Source organism: Urocitellus parryii, chromosome 11 (assembly GCF_045843805.1).
Source record: "Urocitellus parryii isolate mUroPar1 chromosome 11, mUroPar1.hap1, whole genome shotgun sequence".
In the NCBI taxonomy this organism is placed as follows: domain Eukaryota; kingdom Metazoa; phylum Chordata; class Mammalia; order Rodentia; family Sciuridae; genus Urocitellus; species Urocitellus parryii.
In genome coordinates this window covers 19,568,402-19,593,616 of record NC_135541.1, presented here as the reverse complement: position 1 = coordinate 19,593,616, position 25,215 = coordinate 19,568,402, and the positions used below count along the sequence as shown (strand labels likewise).

Here is a 25,215-nt window from a genome sequence, read left to right as displayed (position 1 = left end):
TCTAATATCGAGTAAGATCCAAAATGGAGGTCGTGTTGAGAATGAATTGGTGGGGGGGGGGGGGGAAGCAGAACAACTCTTGGAATGTTAATGTTCCCAAGGCCCAGAGCCCATCCCAAAGAAATGTTAATGAAACAGCTCCCAGCAAACTTGAAGATGCCTACCCAAAAGTCCTAAAAGATTATTTGTTTGGCCCACCTGTGCCCCACTCTTTGGGCCTTCCCACCTACATTCCATCACTGAAAGATAACAGAACAAAGGACAGGAATGGGGGGGGGAACCAGATAAAAAGGGGAGACAACTAAACTTCCATGGATTCCACCTGTTGGGTTCCCTTCTTCCTCCAGGAGAAGTCTTTTCTACTGTCCTTTAATAAACTTCTTTCCACTCTGACCTTGCCTCGGTGTGCTTCTCTGGTGCTATTCTTCAACATTGGGGAAGTAAGGACTCATCACCGGTCAACAGCGGTAACAGTACTCTGGACATTTTGTTTTCCTTAGGACTTCACACCCTAATTTATTCATAAGGTGCATTCATCTCTCTCATCTTTGCAACTATCCCAGTTTTTAGCACAGTGCCTGCCACAACAGACACATCAAAAACATGTTGAGGAGTCTGTCCCCCATCCAGCTCATCTACATACCTGTGGCCAATAAGGGTTCAGGGAGTATAGGTTGTATAGAAGAGAATGGCTGCTTCTCTCCTTCCAGCCTAAGCTCCCTCAATTTAATACCTATAGAAGCCAGGTGACCCTCCACACAGCTGTTTCCATTCTAGCATTTGGCCCTACTCACACACCTCCCTAGGCTAAGGCCCTAGGTCCTCCCTATCTAACCTCTGTTGTCCTTTCAGCCCCACCCCTCACCCCACTTCTTTATCCTTTCTGCCTTAGAAACCACATTCTGCTTACCCTCCCCAAGCACACCCAGATGTTCCAAATCTATATGCTGTTGTTTGTACCCTTTTCTCTCATTGGAATGTTCTTTGCTCCTCTTGCTCACCTTTGAAGTGACTAATACAACTCAGACTATCCCCTCCTGTAAGCCCAGAGAGTGTTAAACATTCTTTCTCTGAGGTACTCTGTACCTTATAACTGTGACACTCATCCAGTGTAGTGTTGTTGTATCTGCATCTTGGCATCCTATCTACCATAGTACTTGGCACACAGCACAGCTGCAGTGACTGCATGCTGAGAGAGTCAAGACATCACCTTTCACTAGGGCAGCAGTGTCATCATTCAAAAGTATTTTTTAAAATGTCCATTTCTACCACTTCCTAGCTGTGCCAACACGGGCAAGTCACAGTAGCTCTCTGAGTTCCACTTCCTCATCTACAGGAGTGATTCCTCCTAGGGTTGCCATTAAAAGTCAGATTTGGTCGGCCAGTGCACATGCCTGTAATCCCAGCAGCTTGGGAAGCTGAGGCAGGAGGATGGCCAGTCAAAGCCAGCCTCAGCAACGGCAAGAGCAATTCAGTGGGACCCTGTTTCTAAATAAAATACAAAATAGGGCTGGGGATGTGGCTCACTGGTCGAGGGCCCCTGAGTCTAATAATACCCAGTAGCTATATTTGACAAGGCCTGAATACACAGAGCAGCATCTATACACAGCAACCAGTTAGCAGCAACAATCACCACCATGGCCTCTGATGTTTCTCGTCCATTGGAGAAAGCAGAGGCCCCAAGACCAGAAGCCACATGTGAAGCTTCCCAACCCAGAATTCCATATTTCTGACTCTCTGACAGAAGAGAAAGAACCACACAGTACACATGCTTGTTGGGAATATAAAAATAGGACTTTTTTTTTCTCGTCACATCAATTATCAAAGAAAGAAACAATACGTAACAAAAATACAAAGCTCTGGTGGACTTTTTTTTTTTTTTAAACCCCACACTCAACCCTCCCCAACAGCCACTTTCCAGGGAGCTCCTGGCTGAAGCCTGGATGCTGTTCCTGGGGTTACCCTGAGACTCAGGAGAATCGGTGATCCAGGTCTCTCTGGGGGCTGGCTGAGTAGGAGTAGGCCTTGCCCAACACAAGGCGGTCCCGCAGCAGCTTGAAGAAGGCATAGTAGTTGCTGAAGAGGATGAGAGCCAGTGAGATGGTCTGGTGCCACTTTTCGGAGGACATTAAAGAGTACAGCTGGTAGACAATGACAGCACCCTCCAGCAGGAGGAGGATGTTGAGGATCCGTAAGGGTTTGCTGAAAAAAAACTGTTCAGGAAAGGATAGGCATGGACCAGAAGGTATGCTCCAGAAACCTGCCTCTTGGATGCAGTCTCTAGGTGGGCTAGGAAAAGGAAAAGCTTTTGGGGCCCCATGCACACTTGGTGGGGAGAAGACTGTAAGATGTGCGTGAACTTTGCTACCTCATCTGCCTTTGCTAGTGGTAATTCTCCTGACAGGTCTTCTCCTCTCACCTAGTCGTTTAAGATACTGTTCAACTCCTACTTCCTCCTGGAAGCATTTCTTGAGGTCTTGCTTGCTCTCTCAAACTGTCTCTCTGGTCTAAAATAAACATGTTTTTATAAGTCATCCTCTTGGTATTACTGGGCCTAAACAAATTAGAATCTTATGGCATTGGCATGGAAAGTTACTATAGACTGTACAGCCTGCCTACCTACTACTTCCTGTGTGGCATCTCTAACTAGGCTGGAAGCTTCCAGGGAACATGGAAACACCCCACTCTTACCCGATGTTTCAGAACAAGGTAGAGTGCTGAACTTAAGAAAAATTTTCTCCTAAGTTCAAAAGAGTGCTCAAGGGGCTGAGGTTGTGGCTCAGTGGTAGAGTGCTCACCTTGCATGCATGAGGCACTGGGTTCTATCCTCAGCACCACATAAAAATAAAATGAAGACATTGTGTCCACCTAAAACTAAAAAACAGAGTGCTCAAAATCTAGGAAATCTCAGGCTGGGGTTGTGGCTCAGTGGTAGAGTATTTGCCTAGTACACGTGAGGTACTGGGTTCAATCCTCAGCACCACATATAAATAATAAACAAAATAAAGGCATTGTGTCCATCTACAACTAAAAAAAAAAAAAAAAAAAGTAGGAAATCTCAGCTTTGCTGGGGCTAAGGAACCTAAACCTCTTCTCTGGGAGAAGAGGTGGCAGGAAATGGGAGTTCAAGAAATCGGGATGCCACGCTCTGCCTCCACTCTGCACCTGACAGTCCCTTCCCTCTCTGGGCCTCAGGTTTCACAACTGTGAAATGAAGATAACATCCTGGATCAGTGATTTCTCAAACTGTGATTTTTAGAGTGCCAGGTTTCCCAGAATTCCCTCAGGAGCTTCAACAGAGGCAAGTGGGAAATAAAGGGAGATCCAATCCCTTCAAATAGAGCAGTACCATAAAGTCCTATATGTTGAATTTTGGTCTCTTGTGTTGGAAACAGGGATTTTTGACAGTAAAATAAATAAAATGGAGACCACTAGCTTTGCTGATTTTGAGCAGCCCTTTTCCACAGTGCTGAGTCATGTATCCTTACCCTCAGTTCCCAAGTTTCCCGGGAAGTACCCTTGAATAAAAGTTAAACTCTCTAAGCTGATTTCAGTATTTGGAAACAGGGATAGCCCTGGCATTTCTCTCTCAAACAAGATTCTGGGGAATATTGAATGGGAGGGTACATGAGTGCTTAGCACAATTCCTGTTATACAACAAGGAATGATCGTTATCCTCTCCACCAAGAATCCCTTCCTTTATTGTATGATCTTCTCCATCCAATGCTCTGAAGTATCTGTTCCCAAGTGAGCTGCAATTATGAAGTGATAATCTGTGTCCTTGTGCTGTATGAATGCACTGTCTTCCTATGGGCTTGGGAAATTCTAAAAATAGCTTTCTCTTGCTATGACATCACCTTCCTCCCTGCTGATCCCCACCCACCCGCTGTCCTCTAGATCAGGGTATGGCCCTCCTTCCCAGGGAAAGAAACTCACATGGAACCGGAAGTGGGAGACATCGGAGGGGATGGCCACATTGTAGTGGCCCACTGCCTTGTAGACATTCTTGCTGTGCTTCACCAGTACGCCCTGCGGCCACATGCATTCTTCAGTCCACCTGAAGGCACAGTCCAAGAGTGCCCCTTATCCCCAGCTCACCCATGAAAGAGAGGACCAGAAGATTGGGCACAGGGTGATTACCAGGGCTCTATTTCCATTTCATTGCTTGGACACAGTGACTTTCTCTTTTTCTGGGCCTCAGCTGCCTCTGCTCTAAATAGGTAAGAACCATGAGAAATTCACTGCACTGGAAGTCAGAAAGTCTAGAGCTGAAGGGCTACAAGAAAACCCTTTTTCCTTTTCTAGTGTATTTGTTTCACCTGTTCTCATTTCTATCCTCCAACTGGTCTACCACACAGCTTCATGAGTGTTCTCTGTTAAATACCAGGCTGAGCCTGACTATGAGCTTCAAATGAGCTGCAGGCTTCCCAGTGCCCCACAGTTTTAGCATGGCCTCTGAGGTCCTGTATGGCTGCCTGTGATTCCCACCACATAGCTCATGCTCAAGCCTCTCAGAACTACTTCAGTTCCTCTAGCACACCATATTACTACTGTTTCCACATAAGCTGCTCCCTCCAACTGGATTGACCTTCCTGATAGCCTTCCAGAAAGCTTTTCATCAACTTAAAAAACCCAGGTTCCTCCAGAAAGCCTTTGTTTGTTTGCTCTGGTGCTGGGGATTGAACCTAAGGCCTCATCCAAGTTAGATAAGTACCACTGAGCTACATCCCAGCCCTTTTTACTTCATTTTGAGACAGGGTCTCTTTCCAAGTTGCCCAGGCTGGTCTTAAACTTATGATCCTCCTACCTCACGTCTCCCAAGTTGCTGGGATGACAGGTGTGCATCACTATGCCTGGCCAGAAAGTCTTTTTTAAAACCCCCCAGTGTTGAGCATCCTTTTATTGTTACCTGAATCTCCTGCTACTGGTCCACATTCCCCAATGTTGGTCATTTATTTATTTCCCCATCTGTATCCCTAATTAAGCTGGGAGCCCTATAGGGATAGGACAGTGTCTGATTCATCTCTGTGTCCTCAGTATACCACAAAGCCTGGCACTAAGAATCCCCCCCATGAGCATGTGTATAACATGGTGAAATCAGTGAATTTTTTCTAACATCCTTTCTTCTAACATCCTCCCAAATGTTCTAGGCCAGAGACTGAGAACCACAGCTCCCTTCTAACCCATTCCTGACCCACTAGTTCATTCAAAAACTAGTTATGGCCAGGCACAGTAGTGCACATCTGTAATCCCAGCTACTAGGAGGCTGAAGTAGAAGAATTGCAAGTTCAAGGTCAGCCTCAGCAATTTACTGAAACCCTAAGCAACTTAGCAAGATCCTGTCTCAAAATAAAAATTAAAAAAAAAAAATAAGCTGGAGATATACCTCAGTGGCAAAGTGTCCCTGGGTCTAGTCCCTAGAACCAATTAAAAAAAAGAAGAAGAAGAAAGAAAAAGAAAAGGAAAAACTAGTTATGTGTGCCAACTACAGTGGTGCATGTCTGTAATCCTGGCAACTCAGGAGACTGAGATAAGATCCTGTGTCAAAATAAATAATAAAAAGGGCTGGGAATGTAGCTCAGTAATAGAGTGCACCTGAAAAGAAAAGAAAACAAAAAAACTACATGGGCTGGGGTTGTGGCTCAGCCATAGGGTGCTCGCCTAGCACGTCCATGTGCAAGGCTCTGGGTTTGATCCTCAGTACCACATAAAAATAAATGAATAAATAAATAAAATAAAGGTTGAAAAAATTTATGTTATACACAATCACAAAGATGAACTTCAAGACAATATGCAGAATGAAAGAAGATGGGGGCTGGGGTTGTGGCTCAAGTGGTAGCGCGCTCGCCTGGCATGCATGCGGCCTGGGTTCGATCCTTAGCACCACATACATACAAAGATGTTGTGTCCGCCGAAAAAAAAAAAAAAAACCTAAAAGATAAAAAAAATTCTCTCTCTCTCTCTAAAAAAAAGAAAGAAAGATGATGGACATAAAAATATCTACTTATGATTTCATTTATATGAAGTTCTAGAATAGGTAGAACTAACCTATAGTGAAGGAAGGCAGAAAAGTTGTTGTCTTTGGAGTAAGGGGTCACTGGGAAGGACCATGAGGAAATTTTCTGAGGGGCTAGAAATGTTCTGTACCTTGATGGGGGTAGGTTACAAGGTGTACATATCTTTATCAAAACTCAAAGAATTGAGTAGGGCATGGTGGCACACATCCCACTGGCTTGGGAGGCTGAGACAGGAAGATGACAAGTTTGAGGATAGCCTCAGCAACTTAAAGAGGCCCTAAGCAACTTAATGAGACCCTGTCTCAAAATAAAATAAAATAAAATAAATAGATAGGGTTAGGGATATGGCTCAGTGGTAAAACACCCCTGGGGGCAATTGCTGGAAAAAAAAAAAAAACCCTCAAAGAATTGTATACTTTGTAATTTGCACATTTCACTGTGTGTAATTTTTTTAAACCCGCCCCCCCCCCGCCAAAAAAAAAAAAAAGGAGAAAGAAAGAAAAGAGAAGACTATCCATAAAAACCACAAAAACTTTGCAATGTACCTATCATAAGCCAGGCAACTCTGGCAGGGGTCAGGGGAGAAAGCTGAGGTTTAAATAGGGCAGGTGCTTGACCTCCAGAAGCTTTCAGTCCTAGAATGGCAGACAGGAAACTAAGTAAACACAGCACAAAGCGTTAAGTACAATAAGTATGGTACTAGGTACTATGGGGTGCTCAAGGGATGAGTTCCCCATAGGGGAAGGTGCTCTGGGTGTAGTGCATCCTGCAGCTAGGCCTCTTTCGCCTCACTGGTTCTAACTATTTACTTACATGTCTCTCCCCCACCAGTCTATAAACTTGTTGAGAATTTCGTCAGTCATTTCCTTATTATTATCATTTTTTTTTTTTTCCAGTGCTGGGGATTGAACCCAGGGTCTTGCTCATGCGAGGTAAGCATTCTACCATTGAGCTACATCCCTGGTCTTTTTAGAAAATATTTTATTTTGAGACAGAATCTCACTATGTTGCAGAACTGGCCTGGAACAACACCTGCCTCAGCCTCTTGAGTGAGTGGGATTATAGGCAGATGCCACTTTGCCTGGCCTGAACCCATTCTGAGGTGGTCAGTAAAGTGTTCCTGGAAGAAGCAAAGTACTAATGGATGGATAGGAATCAATCAACCAAAGAAAGAAAGAGCATTCCAACCAAAGATACACTGTGGGCAAAAGCTGGATGCAGAAATATATAAAGCATCTGAAGACCTGGGTCAGTTTGGTCTGGCTAGAGCAGAATATGAACTGGGGCACAGTAAGAGATAAGCAGAGGGCAGGGGATATAGCTCAGCTGGTAGAGTGCTTGCCTCGCATGCACAAAAGCCCTAAGTTCAATCCCCAGCACCACCAAAAAAAAAAGAGAGATGAGCAGAAAGGTTGGCAGGACTCAGTTCATCAGCTGGGAAACCATGCAAAGGAGCCTAGAACTTATCTGAAGACCTTAGTGAGCTGTAGATCAGTTTAAGCTCACATTAAGCTATGTTCTATCTTTCTACTCTTTCCCCACCTCAGAGCCTAAGGCTAAGTCAATCCTCCTTTGGCCCATTCAGTCACTTTTCTGGACACCTGGACAGGACAGAAAAGGACCCTGATAAGCAAGGAGGACCAATGCCAGGAAGCTTGGCTTATGTGGCCTCCCTGTACATTTTTGCTCCTGAGTGGGCCTACCTCTATAAACCTATCCTATGGGCCTCCTCTGCCAGGCCTTGTCTTCGGCTCAAGACTCAAATGTGATTCAGAGGTGGCCCTAACCTTGAGGAATTTCAGCCTGATGGGGGAACACAGGCAGGAAAATTAGTATAACCTGGGGCAAAAAGTACTTTGATAAAGGGTGTAGAAACATTTGGCAGCAATGAAGAATAAGCCAAGCTAAGGGGAGGACAGCTCAGCAACTCAAGGTTCCTGCCTCTGCTCTGGGTATAGTGCATCCTGCAGCTAGGCCTCTTTCGCCTCACTCGTTCGAACTATTTACTTACATGTGTCTCTCCTCCACCAGTCTGTAAACTTGTTAAGGATTTCGTCAGTCATTTCCTCATGGTGGCCCTCCTTCCCTGGCCAGGGTTCCCTATTAGCTAACATAGCACCACATCCTGTCCCAGGCTGATGTTTCTAAAGCACACCTTGAAACACCTCTGCTGTTCAAAATCCTCTACTGCTCCCCTTAGCCTGTAGGTCAAAGTGCAAGTTCCTCTGCCTGATACATAGAACCCAGTTTGGTACAGAGTAGGTAGAAGCAGATGTCTACTGAAAGAGCAGATAATTTGATGATGAGTGGTTAAGAGAGCATGTGAGAAAGGATTGAACAAGGAATGAATCAATGAGTGAATGACCTCATGAGCAAGTCAGTCAATGAGTGAATAAATAAATAAGCCAGTGAATGAAGCAACCAATGAGTACATGAATTTACCACCTGCCTGCCTCCCATCCCCAGTATACTACAAGCTCCCCAAGGACAGGGAACAATTCTGTCTTAGGCCCCACCACACCCTACCCTGCATGTAATACCTAATACTCAAAAACAAGCTCAATAACTATTCACTGAAGTGAGCAAATGGGCAGGTGACACCAGACGCTGACCAGGAGGGCTGGGGTTGGGCAGAGCCAGGAGGGGCAACTCACGGGTGCTGTAGCACGTTGGAGCATAGCGCAGGGTCCACCTTCTGCCAGCAGCCCAAATGGGCAGCAGCCTTGTGCAGCAGGTCGCAGTAGCTGGCAGGAAGCAGGTGTTGCATGAGGATCACTGAGGTGCTGATGGACACTAGCAGGAAGAGCTCACAGGACCAACGCTTGTCGTAATAATGTGTGTTCTGGGAACAAAAGGAGGTAGGTAAGGCTTGGGATGTTCCTAACAGCCTCATTCCCTCTCTCCCCTGATTCTACCTGCCTCAGAGGTTAGGACAGTCCTGGGGAGACCTCAGGATGGCCTGATACCAAGAATCACACCTAACAAAGAAGGTTTAGATCCTGTGCCAACTAGTCAGTTTTCTATAAAGAAAAATTGCTCCCACTGCCCCTGCTCTGAGCCAGAGTACAGGCAGCAGGGTCCAAGAGACATAAACTCAAATCTTGGCTCCTCTGCATATTAACTATTTGACTTTGGGCAAGCCACTGTGTTTTATTGTCCTCATCTTTTAAATGCAGGTAAGAGCACTCTAAGATGCATCAGAAGGATTATAATACACATGAAACATCCTAGCATGTTGTAAGTGCTCAAAAGGCATGAAGTCCTAAATGTGCAGGTACCTTCCTTGAAGGCCATATAAGAGACAAACACAGATTTTTGAAGTGTCTCAGATCTGGATGAATCCTTGCTTCCCTACTTAAGAACAAAGCAGGATATTGTGACATGCTTGCTGTCAAAACAGCCACTGAAATACAAAGTCACTGCTCTTTCTCATCAAACACTTTGAATAACAATGCCATGTTTCCCTCATTGGCTAAGTGACCTTGGATAGGTTACTTCCTTTCAGGAAGCCTCTGCACTCCAAAATGGAGACAATTGTCACTGTAGTGCTCTAGATGAGAACAGATGGGAAACCCCATCAAAAACAGAAGAGTTATTTATAGAAACAGGAAGACCCGTGTGGGATAGGCAGCAGGGTATGTCCCCAGCCAGGCTTTTTCACTCTCTGGATTGAGCTGTATACCTTCACAAACCAGACAGGTACAAAGGCCACATAATAGGCACTCAGCATGGAGCTGACGAGCACTTCCTTCATGCGCCAATTGAAGTCCATCTTAAGGAACTCCACTTCGCTGCGAATGAGGCTGGGTGACAGGCAGCAGGCATGAGTGGGCATGGCTTCCGGGCCATATAGCTGTCGTGTGTGCTGCTTCCATGTCTCCCGAAGTGTCAGCAGGTAGTCCCGACTTCTTGCCAGGCCACTGACTGCCTCCCGGGGCCCCACGGAGGCCATGTGGCTGAAGAGGTTTGTCTTGCGGAGATCACAGTTCAGCTGTAGGAATGGAATGTACATCCCAAACCTGCTGGGGAAAACAGTGGTATGGACAGGCCTGACTGTGGGCCAGGATCCCAACCCTGAGCCTCAGAGGGGACTCTGCTTTCCTCTCTGGGTCTCAGCTCTCCTGGATGCTACAACAGGAGGATTTAGACATCTGTCCAATCATCCATCTTCACATCAATGCTCCCCTTAGCATTGAGTGTGTCATAAGCATTGGGAATATGGCAGGGAACAAGAGACAAGTCCCTGCCCCACAATCTAAATGCAGCCTGCATTTATTGGGTACAGCCTATATTCCGGTTACTAAACACTTTACATGCAACCTCTTATTTTTTCTTATAAGAAAAAAAAGGAATTAGATACTGTTATTTTTGTTTCCTTTTCAGCTGAATAAACTGTAGCTGGGAGAAGTGAAGTAAATTCTCAAAGGTTACACAATTAGTAAGGAAGAAATGGAGCCAAGGCTCACCTCTAGCCCTTCTGGTACCAGAGACCAAGACAGATAATGTAAAAACAAACAAACAAACAAAAACATCACTACCAATAATTAATTAGTTAAAAGTATACATAAATCCAGCCAGGATGCATGCCTGTAATCCCAGCACCTTGGGAGGCTGACATAGGAGAATTGCAAATTTGAGGTCAGCCTTACAATTTAGTGAGACCTTCAGCAACTCAGTAACACCCTGTCTCAAAATAAAAAATAAATTGGGTGGGGTTGGGGCTGGGGATCAGTAGCAGAGCACTTGCCTAGCACATGTGAGGCACCACATACAAAAAATAAGCACATAAAATAAAGGCACACTCTCCAACTACAACTACAAAAAAAAAAAAAACTTAAAAATATATAAATAAACTGGGTGCAGTGGTGCATTCCTGTAATCCCAGAGATTTGGGAGGCTGAGGTGGGAGGATTATAAATTCAAAGCTAGTCTCACAACTTAGTGAGGTCTTGTTTCAAAAAATAAAAAAAGAGCTGAGGATGTGGCCTAGTGGTAAAGCAACCCTGGATTCAATCACTGGTACCAATAAATAAACAAATAAATAAAATAATGGGGATGTAGCTCAGTGGGTTCAACCTCCAGTATCAAAAAAAAAAAAAAATTAGACCACCACAAAAAAGAGGTACACATTGTATAACTGGGTGCATATGTGAGAAGTGGCTCTTCAGTTTGCAGAAGAGGGCAATTTAGGGATGAATATTTATTATGTGTCTATGTAGTGCACTGTAGGCAGTAAAATAGACCCTTAAATGGTACAAATCCCTTCTCAGAAGCACCCCCAGGCAGGGCTGGAGCTAATCAGTCAGTTTTTCTGAGTGTGTAGATAGTACTTCAATAGGAAAAAAACTACATAAACACGGGCTTAGTGGTGCACGCCTGTAATCCCAGTGGCTTGGGAGGCTGAGGCAGGAAGGATGGGGAGTTCAAGGCCAGCCTCAGGAAGAGTGAGGTGCTGAGCAACTCAGTGAGACCCTGTCTCTAAACAAAATACAAATAGGGCTGGGGATGTGGCTCAGTGGCTGATGCCCCTGAATTCAATCCCTGGTACCCACCTGCCCCCCAAAAAAACTACCTAAACCCACAGCCTAGAAGAATATAGTGGGTCTTCTGTATCTGTGGATTTCATATCTATAGGTTCAACCAGCCCCAGACTGAAAATACCCAGCAAATAATGGTACATAGTGCTGGGCATAGTGCCATACTCTCATAAACCAAGCAACAGGGAGGTTGAGGCAGGACTGAAAGTTTAAGGCCAGCCTCAGCAACTTGGTGAGGCCCTAAGCAACTTAAAAAGACCCTGTCTCAAAACAAAATTAAAAGGGCTGGGATGTAGCTCAGTGGGATAAGGTGCACTTCCTTATCTAACAACATTTTACACAGCATTTACTGGGTTTAATCCTGAGTACCCCTGTTTTAAAAAAAAAAAAAAGTTACATTGTTAATGAGTGCAGCTGCATTTAGGCCTACAATGGTTAAGCCTGTACTGAACTTATCATGTACAGGCTTTTATTCCTTATCATTATTCTCCAGAGTATAACAACATTTTACATAGCATTTACTGTTGTATTAGGGATTAAAAGCCAGGCAGGGTGTTGCATGCCTAGAATTCTAGCAACTTGAGGAACTGAGGCAGGAGAATTGCAAGTTAGAGGCCAGCCTTGTCAATTTAGTGAGAGCTTATCTCAAACATTTTTTTTTTTGTATCAAGGACACTTTAACAGTGAGCTACACCCCCCCCTTTTTTTTTCTCCTTTTCTTTTCTTTGGAGACAGGGTCTTGCTTGGGTGCTAAGGCTGGCCTCAAATTTGTGATCCTCCTGTCAGAGTTTCCCAAGTCCTTGGGATTACAGGTGTAAACCACCTCAAAATAAATTTTAAAAGGGCTAGGGATATAGCTCAGTGGTAAAGTGCTTGCCTAGCATGACCAAGACCCAGGATTCCATCCCCACCACCACACACACACACAGTAATCTAGAGATGATTTTTCTTCCCACTATTCCTGGGTAAGAACAGTACATGGCACATCCCTGTAAACCCAGTGGCTGAGGCAGGAGGATCATAGGTTCAAAGCCAGTTTCAGCAACTTAGTGAAGCCCTAAGCAATTTAGTTGAGACCCTGGGTTTCAAACCAAAAAATAAAAAGGGGTGGGGATGTGGCTCAGTGGTAAAGTGCCCTTGGGTTTAATACCCAGTACCAAAAACAAAAACAAAAACAAAAAAACAAAACAAAACTGGCCTTCACTCTTTCTTAGGCAACTGGTGGTTCCTCACTTCCAGGAAGTCATCAATATGACTATAAATACCCAATCAGCATGTGCACTATAGCCCAGAACACCTGGACTCAAGCAACCCTCCCACTGCAGCCTTCCAAGTAGCCGGGAACACAGGTACATACCACCACGGCCGGCTGGCAGGTATTCCCTTTTATTCAGCTTGAGGCCTCTCAATTTCCCCGGGTCCCTAGAATTACACAACCTCAAAAGGCCTCCAGTGAGGGGGTGTCTCCAAAAGGTTAGGGTCATTGACAGACAGTGATATACTTCTTAACAACAATATTTTTTTTTCCTTCTTTTTTTGGTATTGGGGATTGAACCCACAGGCACTTTACCACTGAGCTACTTCCCTGGCCCTTTTTAAATTTTAAGACAGAGCCTCACTAAGTTGCTAAGGCTGACTTTGAATTTGCAATCCTCCTGCCTCAGCCTCCTAAATTGCTGAGATTACAAGGTGTGGCCACTGTGGAGGCAATTTTTTCTTTATCTTTTTTCTTTTTATTTTTTTTCCTGGGGACCCAAAAAGAGATACCTAAATGTTTGGGGGCAAGTAACAGCCTGTTTGGGGTTTTATTTTCCAGGGATGTCACTATCTTTTTTTGTTGTTGTTGTTAGTTTTCGGCGGACACAACATCTTTGTTGGTATGTGGTGCTGAGGATCGAACCCGGGCCGCACGCAGGCCAGGCGAGCGCGCTACTGCTTGAGCCACATCCCCAGCCCAGTCACTATCTTTTCTGAGGTAAGGTTAGGTAAGATATCTAGAGAACTATAGTCAAGAGTATGATCTTATCCAGGTGCTACTGGTACAATCCTGTAGTTCTAGCTACTTGGGAGGCTGAGGCAGAACTGCTTGTTCCCAGGATTTCAGGAACATCCTGGGCAAAATAGTAAGAACTTGTCTTTAAAAAAGTATAACAACAACATTTGAGGTCAAAGAGGCCTGGATTAAAATCTCAGCTTTGCCACTGACTAGGTCTGTGATTTAGGATAAGTTATTTAACTTTTTTTTTTTTTTTTTTAAATGGTGTTGGGGATTAAACCCAAGGCCTTGTACATGAGAGGCAAGCACTCTACCAACTGAGCTATGTCCCCAACCCCAATTACTTAACATTTATTTATTTATGTAGTGGGAGGCATACCAATGATTAAACCCAAGGGCCCTTAACCACTGAGTCACATCCCCAGACTTTTTTATATTTTATTTAGAGACATGGTCTTGCTGAATTGCTTAAGGCCTCACTAATTTGCTGAGGCTGGCTTTGAACTTATTATCCTCCTGCCTCAGACTCCCGCCCACTGGGATTATAGGCATGCAACACTATATCTGGTAAGTTATTTTACTTCTATGAGCCTCAGTTTCCTTAACTTTCCCTAGGTAACATAGCTTATATTGATCCTCATCTCTCAGCCAAACATTAAAATAGTAAGTTTCATAAATTTTTAAATTTATTTATTTTGGCTACTGGGGATTGAACCCAGGGGCATTCAACCACTAAGCCACATTCTCAGCGCTTTTTTTTTTTTAATATTTTTTTAGATATTGATGAACTTTTATTTTATTCATTTATTTATATGCAGTGATGAAAATCAAACCCAGGGCTTCACACATGCCTGGCAAGCATTCTACCAGTGAGCCACATCCCCAGCACTTTTTTATATTTTATTTAGAGACAGGGTTTCACTGAGTTGCTTAGAGCCTCGCTAAATTGTTGAGGCTTGCTTTGAACTTGTGATCCTCCTGCCTCGGCCTACAGAACCTGTGGGATTACAGGTGTGCACCACCAGCAATCCAGGGCCTTCAGAGTACTAGGCAAATGCTCTACCACTGAGCTATATCCCCTTACCTTTGTAAAATTTACTTTGAGACAGGCTTTCCCTAAGCTGCCCAGGCTGGCCTCAAATACTCCATCCTCCTAGTTCAGTCTCCTGAGTAATGGGATGACAGGGGCTTTCATACTCTTAGTCTTTGAAACAAAACCCAGCATGATGCCTGGTTCTGAAGAGAAGATCAGTATAATTTTGTATATATATAAAAAAAAAAGGATAGTGATTGTGTGGAGACAAGAAAGAAGACTGCAATAGAAATTCCTAAAACATCCTTCAGGATACCTTATAGGAATGAGTGTGTGGCACTTAAATGAAAATAAAAGGTAAACAGATTCAACCTTAAAAGCAAGTACTTTACTGATTAAGTCCCTATTTTTAAATTTTGTAACTATTTCAATGAAACTGACACAGGTGCGTTAAAATAAATTGGAAATCATAATCTGGAGGATATAAAGCCTTTAAACATATTTTCAAATATGTATATTTCAAATGCTGTAATCATTCACCTATTACTTTTCTCTAAAGAATAAAAACAATATTGATTTTTAGAAGAGCATAATTAGTATATTGTTGGTCAACTTAAATTTTTTATAGGTGTTCTATATATAGGACAATGGATAGTTTAAGAAGCTCCTTGACTTTTCCTCTAAGCAGGACTGCAAATAGGCCCCTTGACCAATTATTAAATTATTTGGTGATAGTAAGTGACTGCTCTGACAGGTCAGAAATTAGAAGCACATGCAAGATGACAAATTCCCTCCTACCCCCTCCACACCCAATATGTGACAGTATAAAAGTAGAAAATAAGTCCATACCAGCAGAAAGGAAAAAAAGAAAAAAATGAGAGTGGGGTTATTAGTACACAAATGATTTTGACAAATTTAGAAAGCATATGGAGATTTGTTGGCAGATGAGGAAGCTGTTACCTAGAGCAGAGCTTTCCAACAGAAATACAATGAGTGTCACATATGTAATATAAGTTTTTCCAGTAGTTACATATAAAGAATGAAATTAACTTTAATATTCTATTTTTACTTAAACCAATACATTTCAACATATGATAAACGTCTACTAATGAGATGTCTTATATTTTTGTAGTAAGCCTTCAGAAATCTAGTGTGTATTTTACAGTTAGAACACATCTCAATTCAGAGTAGTCTATTTCAAGTGCTTACTAACCACATGCAATTACAGGCTGCTACACTGGACAGCACAGGCCTAGAATATGCTATGAGAGGATGCACTGGGGGGTGGGAGCTTATCTGCCCGGAGTGACCCAAGAGAGACTGGCTTGAAATGGGCATATTTGATAGAGGGTGAAAGTGAGACACGGCTGAACAAATGGGATTAAAGAAAGATCTCTATCTGTAAGAGTCAGTTCTTTTATTCTTCTATACACTTCACATAATCTACTCTGAACAATTCTAAAGAGAAATTGAATGAATTGTGTGTGAAGAACTGAGGTCCTAATGTGACCATCTTAGAATAATACCCCCTTCCCTCTTTCTGATCTAAGGGGGCCCACAGCCTGACAACTAACATCTCACTCATTTATTCTAAGGTAAAACCTGCCAGTCAGTGTGTCCTATCCATGTTCTTAGAACTCCCAGTCAAACCTCCCAACCCACTGAAACAGAGGCAGAGGGAAAGGAAATGAACTCCTAATACTCAGTCCTTCATTCTTAAATATAAATAAACAACTGGAAAAAACAACTCTACTTGGAAAACTAGGAGAATGAAACAGAAAAACTGGCCCCAGTGAAAAGATAAAATCGAGAAAACATAAGAGGTTTTTAAAACAAGAACAGAATATCATGAGAAAAGAACAAATCAGAAAACAAGAAAGCAGCCTTAGTAATGGGGAAAAAATTACTGAAAGAAATCATTAAAAAGGCTGGAAGACAAAGGTAAAGAAATTTCTGAAGGCAAAGCAAAGAGACAGAAGAAGGGACAGAAGCAGGGGAAGAAACAGAAGGAAAAAAATGGGAAAATATAAGAGAAACAGATGATCAATCTATGAGGTTTATCATCTGATGAACAGAAGTCCCAGAGAGAACAGAAAAAAATGGAGAGGAAGATATTATTGAAGAAATAATAGAAGAAAAATTCCCTGAGCTGAAGAAATACCCAAATCTCCAGGTTAAAAAATATCCTAGAATATTGATAGGGATGAATGACAGAAAGTTCCACACCAGACACATCTTTGTGAAATCTCAAATAATCAAAACATAAACTGAATATTTTTAAAAGCTATCAGAAAATAAAAAAATCATCTACCTACAAAGGAATAGGAATCAAACTGGCATCAGATTTCTTACTAGAAACACTGGATGCTGGAGAAAATGGAACAAAAATTTGAATTTAGAAATCTACATTCAACAGAACCATCAATAAAGTATGAGAGCAGATTAAAGACATTTTCAGACATGCAAGGATTCAGAATGTATACACCTCCCACATACCCACTCTTAAGGGAATTACCTGATAATGTACTCCAGCAAAATAAGGGAGAAAACCAAGAAAGAGGAAGACATGGGATCCAGGAAACAGTGGATCCAACCCAGGAGGGCAGCGAAGGGAAGTCTCAGGCTGAGAGCTGTACAGCAGGCCTAAAGAGCAACCACTCCAGACTGGAGCAGGAGAATGGAGGCCTCCAGGAGGGATGTCTCTAGGGGGAAAAATGAACTCCAGGCAACAGGTAGCATGATTGAGAGGCTGGATAAACTTGAGGATATGCTGAAGGCCCATCATTCTTTTGTCAACAAGAAAAAAGAAAGGCAATTAGAAACTCCAAGAAAAATTAAAAGCTAAGAAAGTTACAATCTAAATATGAATCAAACTAAAATGTGACGATTTTAAGCATATGATGGAATGTAAGAAAAGAGGAACTATTTGATTCTGACATGAGGAACATTCTTTTATAAGAGACCCAAGATTATAACTAACTATAAGTAAAGAATGTCATTTATGTACACTACTGGGCAATGAATGATATTTTCATACATATAATTATACCAAGGCTACTTATTGGCATTTAATTTTTATAATTAGCATTTGACAAAGAAGAGAAGATTTAAACATGGTTATATAGGAGAATATGAATGTCAAGCTTGACAATATAAAAGATTACAGCTACCAGGAAGTAAGAGGAGGAAGAGGGCGAGAAAGATAGATAGGTAGGATTCCTAATATTCTCATCTTGCATAAAAGGGATTTAAAATACTATTGTTAATGGAAGGAAAAATACTTTTTTTATGTGTGTACGGTGCTGGAGATGGAACCCAGGGGCTCATGCAAGCTAATGTAAGCAGTCTATTACTAAACTACATCCCCAGCCTCTAGCATACTTTTACTACTGATAAACCAAAAGAAAACTAAAAATAACAGTTAACAAATGCTGGTAACAGTAGGAATAAAAGGTTGAGATAAAACTTCATCTGTTATTGAAAAGAATCAATGTGCATGCACATGCATGCTGTGTGTGGCACACTTGTATGCGCATAGAAGATTTATCTCCAAGATATACAATAAACCAGAAAAATGGGTGATTATCTTAGAAATGGAAACAGTGACTGAGAGGCACAGTCCAGGGGAGACATTTTTCTTATGCCTCTTGAATTTTAACTATGTAAACCTATTACCCAATTATGAAACCAACAATTACAATTTGAAGGTAATAAACAAAGGTATAAGGGTAAAAGAATTACGGAGGTAACTCAGAAAACAAAAGCAGACAATGATGGGGCTGGGGTTGTGGCTCAGTGGTAGAGTGCTTGCCTACACGTGCAAGGCCCTGAGTTCAATCCTCAGTACCACATAAAAATACATTAAAAAAAAGGTATTTTGTCCAACCACAACTAAAAAATAAATATATAAGAAAAAAAAAGTATTGTGTCCAACTACAACTGAAAAAAGAAAAAAATTGCAGACAAGGCCAGGCACCAAGGTACATGCCTATAATCCCAGCCACACAGGAGGCTGAGGCAGGAGGATCTCAAGTTCAAGGCCAGCCTGAGAAACTCAGTAAGATCCTGTTTCAAAAATTAAAAAAAAAAAATAAAAAAGGTGAGAGATATAGTTCTTTGGTGGAGCACCACCAAACACACCTCAAAAAATAAATATATAAAATAAATAAATAAATAAAAACCCAGAAAATAAGAGATTGCTTTTGAAGAGTAGAACTAAAAATCTGGAGAGTGGGGTTAGTGGCTACTGCTTTTCACTATAAGCATTCTAGCATTAGATTTGATTTTTTTAATGATGTATAATCCTTTTGAAGGGCAATTTGTTAACATCTATAACTTTTTTGGAGTGAGTCTACTTCTGGGAACCTGTTGTACAGAAATATTGGATAAATGTGCAAAGATGTATGTGCCTCATTGCTATGAATAAGGAAAATCTAGGCACAATTCAAAAGTACCAATAGAAGATAAAAGAATTGAATTTAAAATTCTATACAATAGATAGTATAAGGTCAATCCCATATATACCACTATAGAGAAATATTCAAGTTATATGATGATATTAAAAATGCAGTAAAATGTATAAAATCATGCACAGTATAATCCATTTTTTGTTTTAAAAAAGTACATGTATATGTATTTTCACAGGAAAAAACTTGAAGAACATGCTACAAATGGTAAACGAACTTATGGGGATTGAGATTATATGAGACTTTTCATTTCTATGTAAAAGCTTCTATAGAGATCTGGGATGTCACTCAATGATAGAGCATTTGCCTAATATTTGCAAGGCCCTGGGTTTGATTCCCAGCACTCCAAAATTTTTTTAAAAATCTGTAAACATTTTTATAAAATATATGTCATTCTAGTAATTAAAAACTAGATATCAATCTGGGCACAGTGGTACATGCCTGTAATCCCAGCAACATGGGAGGCTGAGGCAGGAGGATTGCTAGTTTGAGTTTAGCCTCAGTAACTTAGGCCTTAAGCAACTTAGTGAGACCCTGCCTCAAAAAATAAAAGGAGCTGGGGATATAGCTCAGTGGCAAGGCATCCCTGGGTTCAATACTTAGTACCAAAAAAAAAATTAATTAATTAAAAATATTAACTATGGCTATTGCTCAGTGGGTTCAATTCCTGGGTTCAATCCCCAGTACCTAGAAAAACAAAAACTAGTTATCAAGTAGGACAGGACTCCCATGCCAGTGCTTTCTTAGTTATGCAGGGAGAGAAGGAAAAGTGTCGAGCTCTGAAGTTTTCCAGGAGTCATGACTGGCCCAGCTTCAGGAAGTTGGATTGGAAAATGACTGTTAATGCTAAGGCAGTCAGAAGCCTGCCCCAGGCAGCAAAATTAGATCCTAGGGTCTGGGATCATGGCTCAGTGGCAGAGCACTTGCCTAAGCATGTGTGAAGCACAGGGTCTGATTCTCAGCACCATATATAAATAAATAAAGATCCACTGACAACTAAAAATATATATATTTAAAAAAGAAAAAATTAGATCCTTTGCCCTCCTCAACCTGAAAGGTCAGAAAGGGGCAATCCTGTGCTCTTTCTAGAACTATTCCTCCATCCTCAACAATCTGGGTTCTGGTGAGGTGTAAGGAGTGAGTGAGCTAGACACTTGGGGGGGGGGCGGGGCATATAAACATGCATGTACAGTCACACATTCATACAGGCATGCTTCGTGCAGATACCCACACAGAGTCATGCAAACATGCAGTTGTTTGCCAGCCACAGACTTGGGGAGGCACCAAGAGATTATACAAACACTGGGATACACAGAAAGGGAGAGACAGAGAAAGATAAGGAACCAGAGAAAAACGAAAGAAAGAGAGGGAAACAAAGCCTGTTCATTCCCCCTTGGGAATGTTCCTTTGGAATATGTACTTAGATCTGAGTCCCATTTTGAACTCCCATCAGTAGGAGCTTGGGTAAATTATGCCACCTCAGTTTCTTCTGTAAAAGAAAGTTAATCTTCCTGATCTCGGTGGGACGATATCAGGCAATGTGAGAGGATACTACTGCTACCTGCCTGGGAATCTTCCAGATATTGAGGTCTTCCCAGCCACAGGCAGAGATCAGGGGCCAGGTGCTAGGCAGTGAGGGATGAAGTGAGGGGTACTCACGGATAGCAGAGGAACAGGAGGTTCAGGAAGGAGTAGGTCCTGAAGAGGTGGATGAGGGATCGGCACAGACTCCAGCCTGTTGCCGTGAGAACGGTGAAGCGGGTGAGGAACAGCAGGATGGAGCGAAAGAGGGAGACCTTCCCCCTCTGAGAAGCCTGGGTCAGGGCGAGATAGGACGGGATGGGGATGGAGGCCACAGGGACTGTGCCCAAATCCCACCCTGCATGGCCTATGATCCACCCAGGGAAAGGTGCACAGTAGGATGGGCAGAACATGAAAGGTAAAATCCTTCTCTTGGATGCCCAGTAAACTCTGAGAGTCAATGGGATGTGGATAATGTTCTGGGCATATCTCCTTAGCATCCCCAGGGGAAAAGGGAAATCCCAAAGTCCCTGGCCAGACTCTAGGACCCAGTCACCTCCTTCACGATGGACCCAATGAAGCGGCGGCCCAGAACAATGGTGGTCACCATCAGCAAGTTGAAGTCGATCAGGTGGAAGTTCTGTCAGGGGGCAGAGGCCTGGGGGTCAAGCGGGCCCCTTGCCCATATAAGGGCTTTTCTCATACCCACAACCTCCCCCTGCCCAGTCCTTTCCACAGAGACTGTACCCACTCTCTGACCTTTATTGGCCTCCAGCTGAGTCAGGCCAGGAAATTACCTAGAGGAGTAGAACAGGACCCAGAGAAGGGAAGTGGGACAGTCCCTGGGGATAAGAGAGTGGTGTGTAAGCCCTCTTGTTCTTAAAACCCATGCCCTGTCCCTGTACCTTCTCTTCTGCACAGGGTTCTTTATACCCCTGAAACACTTGTGTATGTCTGTGGCTTATTTCTCTGATAGGATTTAAGATGACTCTGAGTGCCTTTTGGCAAAATCTGTGTCAGATTAATCTCTGTTACCCTTACAATGACCAGTGTGGTTCTAAGCACACTAGCAGTATTCAAGAATCAGTTTCCTGTTCCTTCTACAATCCTCAATGCCCAGCACTGGGCCAAGTGCACAGCGGTGCTTGGTAGGCTATGTTAAGCTGAAACCAAATGTCTGTCTGTCTGTATCTCTCTCTCTCTCTCTCTTTCTCTCTCTCACACACACACACACACACACACACACACACACACACACACACACAGTGGGCCCTGGCTAGGCACCTACCAGGGAGGTATGGGAGGGTGGGTGAGAGGGTGGATACCACCACACTGTCTTGTAGATGTTGATGTAGTGGACGAAGAGGGCTATGAGTTGGCAGAAGAAAAGCTGTAACTCAAACAGAATGCTGGCCTGAACTGGCAGCTCGGGGATCTTGCAGTGTTGCAGAGGCACAACTGTCTGAGTGGCCAGGGGAGGGCTGGAGAGGCCTGTTCCAGAACTGCTCCTGGGATGGGAAGGGAATAACATCAGGAAATGACCTAAGAACCTTACCAGGAAGGGCTTCTGGGGCACAGGACTATGGGGTAAGAATAGAGAAAAGCAGCTTGTAACAGACAAAATCCTCCTACTCTTGACTGGCAGACAAAGAAGATGACAAAGTCTTTGCTATCCCTAATTTTATTCAGGTCATCCAACATCCCCCAGAAGGAACATATTAGGTCCACTTTACAGATGAGGAAAAGGGGGCCCAGAGAGAAAAGGCAACTAGTCCAAGCCATCAGTAAATCAGAATTGTCTTGGAATCCAGGTCTTTGAGCTTATTCTACGATGTCTACCACAGCTGTCAAATGACTACCTTCAACTGAGATCCCTCTGGGTCTATTCTGGATGTAAGCACCACCTGGCATCCAGAATATTACATGCTAGAATTCAGTCATCCCAGAATGAAGTTCACTCTGCTAAAGGGAGGGGCAAGAGGCAGAGAAGTGGCTTACCTAGTGCGAGAACGGACACTGGTCACTGATGCGCTAGAAGTGTGGCCCCCACCAGAGCCTCCTGAGGATCCTGGCTCACAGAGCGGATTTCGACAGTAAGATGTCCTGTTGGGACCTCTTCGTCCTCCTGTGGGTCTCAACATAAAGTAGATGCTCAAGCCAGGGCGCATATGTCAAGGATAATAGCAATGATACTGGCTACCAGTTACCTGTTGTCTCATTTTATGAATTAATTTTGTCATTACCTCTTTTTTTTTTTTCCCCTTGGAACTGGGGATTGAACCCAGAGGCACTTAGCCACTGAACTACATCCCCAATCCTTTTTATTTTGAGACAGGGTCTCGCTAAGTTGCTTAGGCTGGCTTTGAACTTGCACTTCTTCTGCCTCAGCCTCCAGAGCTGCTGGGATTATGGGCATGTGCCATTATGTCCAGCTTGCTGATACCTCTTACACTTGGTGTATCCTCTGTCTGAAAAGCCCTTCCCTGAATGGCATTTTTCATTTCTCATTCTTTTCTTTCTTTCTTTTTTTTTCATTGCTGGGTGTTGAAACCAGAACTTCACACAAGCTAAGCACATTCTACTACTGATCTACCTCCAGCCCTAGCAAATATTTTTGAAGTACCTGCCCCCATCATTCTCTATACTATTTCTATTTTTCCCTCCACAATTCACTCTCTAAAATTATCTTATTCATTTGTTAACATATGTATATTGTCTGTCTCTTCCACTAACATAGAACATCAGTGAGGTCAGTAACTACATCTGTCTTTTTCACTGCTTTTTCTCCTATCCCCATCACAATACCCAGCAAGTATATGTTGATTAGTAAGTAAGCCCAGGAAAAATCGGTTCTTCGTTCAGATTAGGAAGCTGAGCTTACACTGTGTCAGAGACTGGGTCTGAGTCCAGAGTTCTCAGCTCTGGTACACACTGGACCCCATTCTGGAGGTTTACAATATTCCTCCAAGGTTCTAAGGTTCAGTTCAATGGGCATCCAGGTGTCTCAAGGGCAGGACCCAAGGTTTGAGCTTAGGGTCAAGAATGTGTGCTCTGGGAGAATGTTGTGGTTTTTGGACCCAAAACTTGAATTCACAACCTATTTCCCTAGGCTTAGCAGTCTAGCTCAAGCTCCCAGGCACCACCCAGCACAAAGCTCTTAAGCATCTAATCAAATTCATAACCTGTCCATATTTCTTAGGGCAACACAGCATCCTCCATTCACACACACTCCATGCCCTAGCTCCTCTCTCAGATTTTACCAAAAAGTGCTTCTCCGGGAGCTCTGCCTTCAACAAGCCCTCAGAACAGAAGTTCACTATTAAATTTGGCTTGGAAAACCCCACACAAACACCGTCACCCCAGAAGCTCTGCCCACACCCTCTCCTGTCTGTAGAAGCTCTGCATCCTCTTAAAGCCCCTCAGTCCAGAAGCCCCGCCCCCACACAACTGTCAGCCCACAGACCCCGCCCACAAGCCAGTAAAGGCACTCAGCCCAGAAACCCTGCTCCAGAACGGGCTTACTAGTAATGCAGGGTCTCCTTCCAGCTCCACGGCGGCCAGTATAAGCCCCTACAGCCCAGAATGTTCACCTACGAACAAGCACTTACAACCCCAAAAGCTCCGCCTTTAGCATAAAGCCACGCCCATAGCCGGACCCCGCCCCCATTTCTAGCCCTGTCGAACAGGTCCTCATCAAAGCCCGAGCCCCCAAAGAGCGCTTCATTTTGGAAGCCCCGCCCACCACTAATGTCCCGCCCCCACAACAGAGGGCCCACCCCGCTAAACGACAAGAGGGGGCGGGGTCCCGTCTGCACCCGCATCCCCTCCCCCTCCCTTCGCCGGGATCTGGTCCGCGTGGGGCAGCAATTTTGCAGCTTGGTCACCCTGACCCCCACGCCCTCTAGTTCCCGGGCCAAGCCTGATCCGCTCTGCTCACCCATCTCCTCCCCCCGGCGCTCTCCGCTTCGCCGCCGCAGCTCCTGCGGGCAATATGTCGGAGAGGACGGCGGCCGGGAGAGGACTAACCGCCGCAGCCCAGTCCTGGGTATCAGCCGCGCGCTCTCGCCTCACTGCTAAATTTGCATACAAGGCGGGCTAGGCGATGGGAGCGCGCTTCTTAAAGGGCCACCCGAACAAAGGCGGTGCCTGAGCTCCCTTTGTCTCCTGGTTCCCTGCGCCCTTCCTGCATTAGCCGCTGAGGAGAGAAAATAGGGAGTGGAATTCACCTCCAGTTCTTCCCGTGTTTGCCTTCGTATCTTCAGACTCCAAGAAGAGGCCAGAACGGCCTTTGTGCTCCTGCTGGAGAGGATCTGTATCCATGAGCAGCCCACAGGCACTCAAACTCAAAGTGTCCCCAATTAGACTTTCATCTTTCCCTTGGGCTTTGTTTCACTTTGGTCCACCCCAGCCAAAACCTAGGAGTAGTGGCGCTTGCGGCTAAGCCTAGCTACTGGGGAGGCTGAAACAGGAAGATCCGCAAGTTCTAAGCCTCTCTGGACAACTTGTCGAGACCCTTTCTCAAAATAAAAAAAAATAAAAAGGAGTTGGAAAGAAGTGTAGCTCAGTGTTACCACCCTGGATTCATTCCCCAGGACAAAAAACGCTGGAGTTATTTCCTCCTTTCCCTCTGCCCCCATCCAATCTG

The 25,215-nt window shown here is 43.7% G+C and overlaps 1 protein-coding gene across 4 annotated transcripts; it reads right to left on the bottom strand.

The window, feature by feature from the left end:
- Positions 1–1,811: 1,811 nt before the first annotated feature.
- Positions 1,812–24,595, bottom strand: Tmem39b (transmembrane protein 39B). 4 transcript variants are annotated; one of them, XM_026391683.2, is made up of 9 exons: positions 24,508–24,595; positions 22,569–22,695; positions 21,859–22,078; positions 21,127–21,210; positions 20,709–20,863; positions 9,700–10,036; positions 8,672–8,859; positions 3,937–4,057; positions 1,812–2,213 (listed from the first exon to the last, which is right to left on the bottom strand). In XM_026391683.2, the coding sequence occupies exons 1-9, from the start codon at positions 24,509–24,511 to the stop codon at positions 1,971–1,973; spliced, it is 1,479 nt and encodes a 492-aa protein (XP_026247468.1). In that variant the 5' UTR covers positions 24,512–24,595; the 3' UTR covers positions 1,812–1,970. The 4 variants fall into 4 exon arrangements, with proteins under 4 accessions (XP_026247468.1, XP_026247469.1, XP_026247470.1 ...); XM_026391684.2 differs by lacking the exons at positions 22,569–22,695; positions 24,508–24,595 and adding an exon at positions 21,330–21,412 and having other exon boundaries at positions 21,859–21,940; XM_026391685.2 differs by lacking the exons at positions 22,569–22,695; positions 24,508–24,595 and adding an exon at positions 21,368–21,412 and having other exon boundaries at positions 21,859–21,940.
- Between the last annotated feature and the right edge of the window lie 620 nt (positions 24,596–25,215).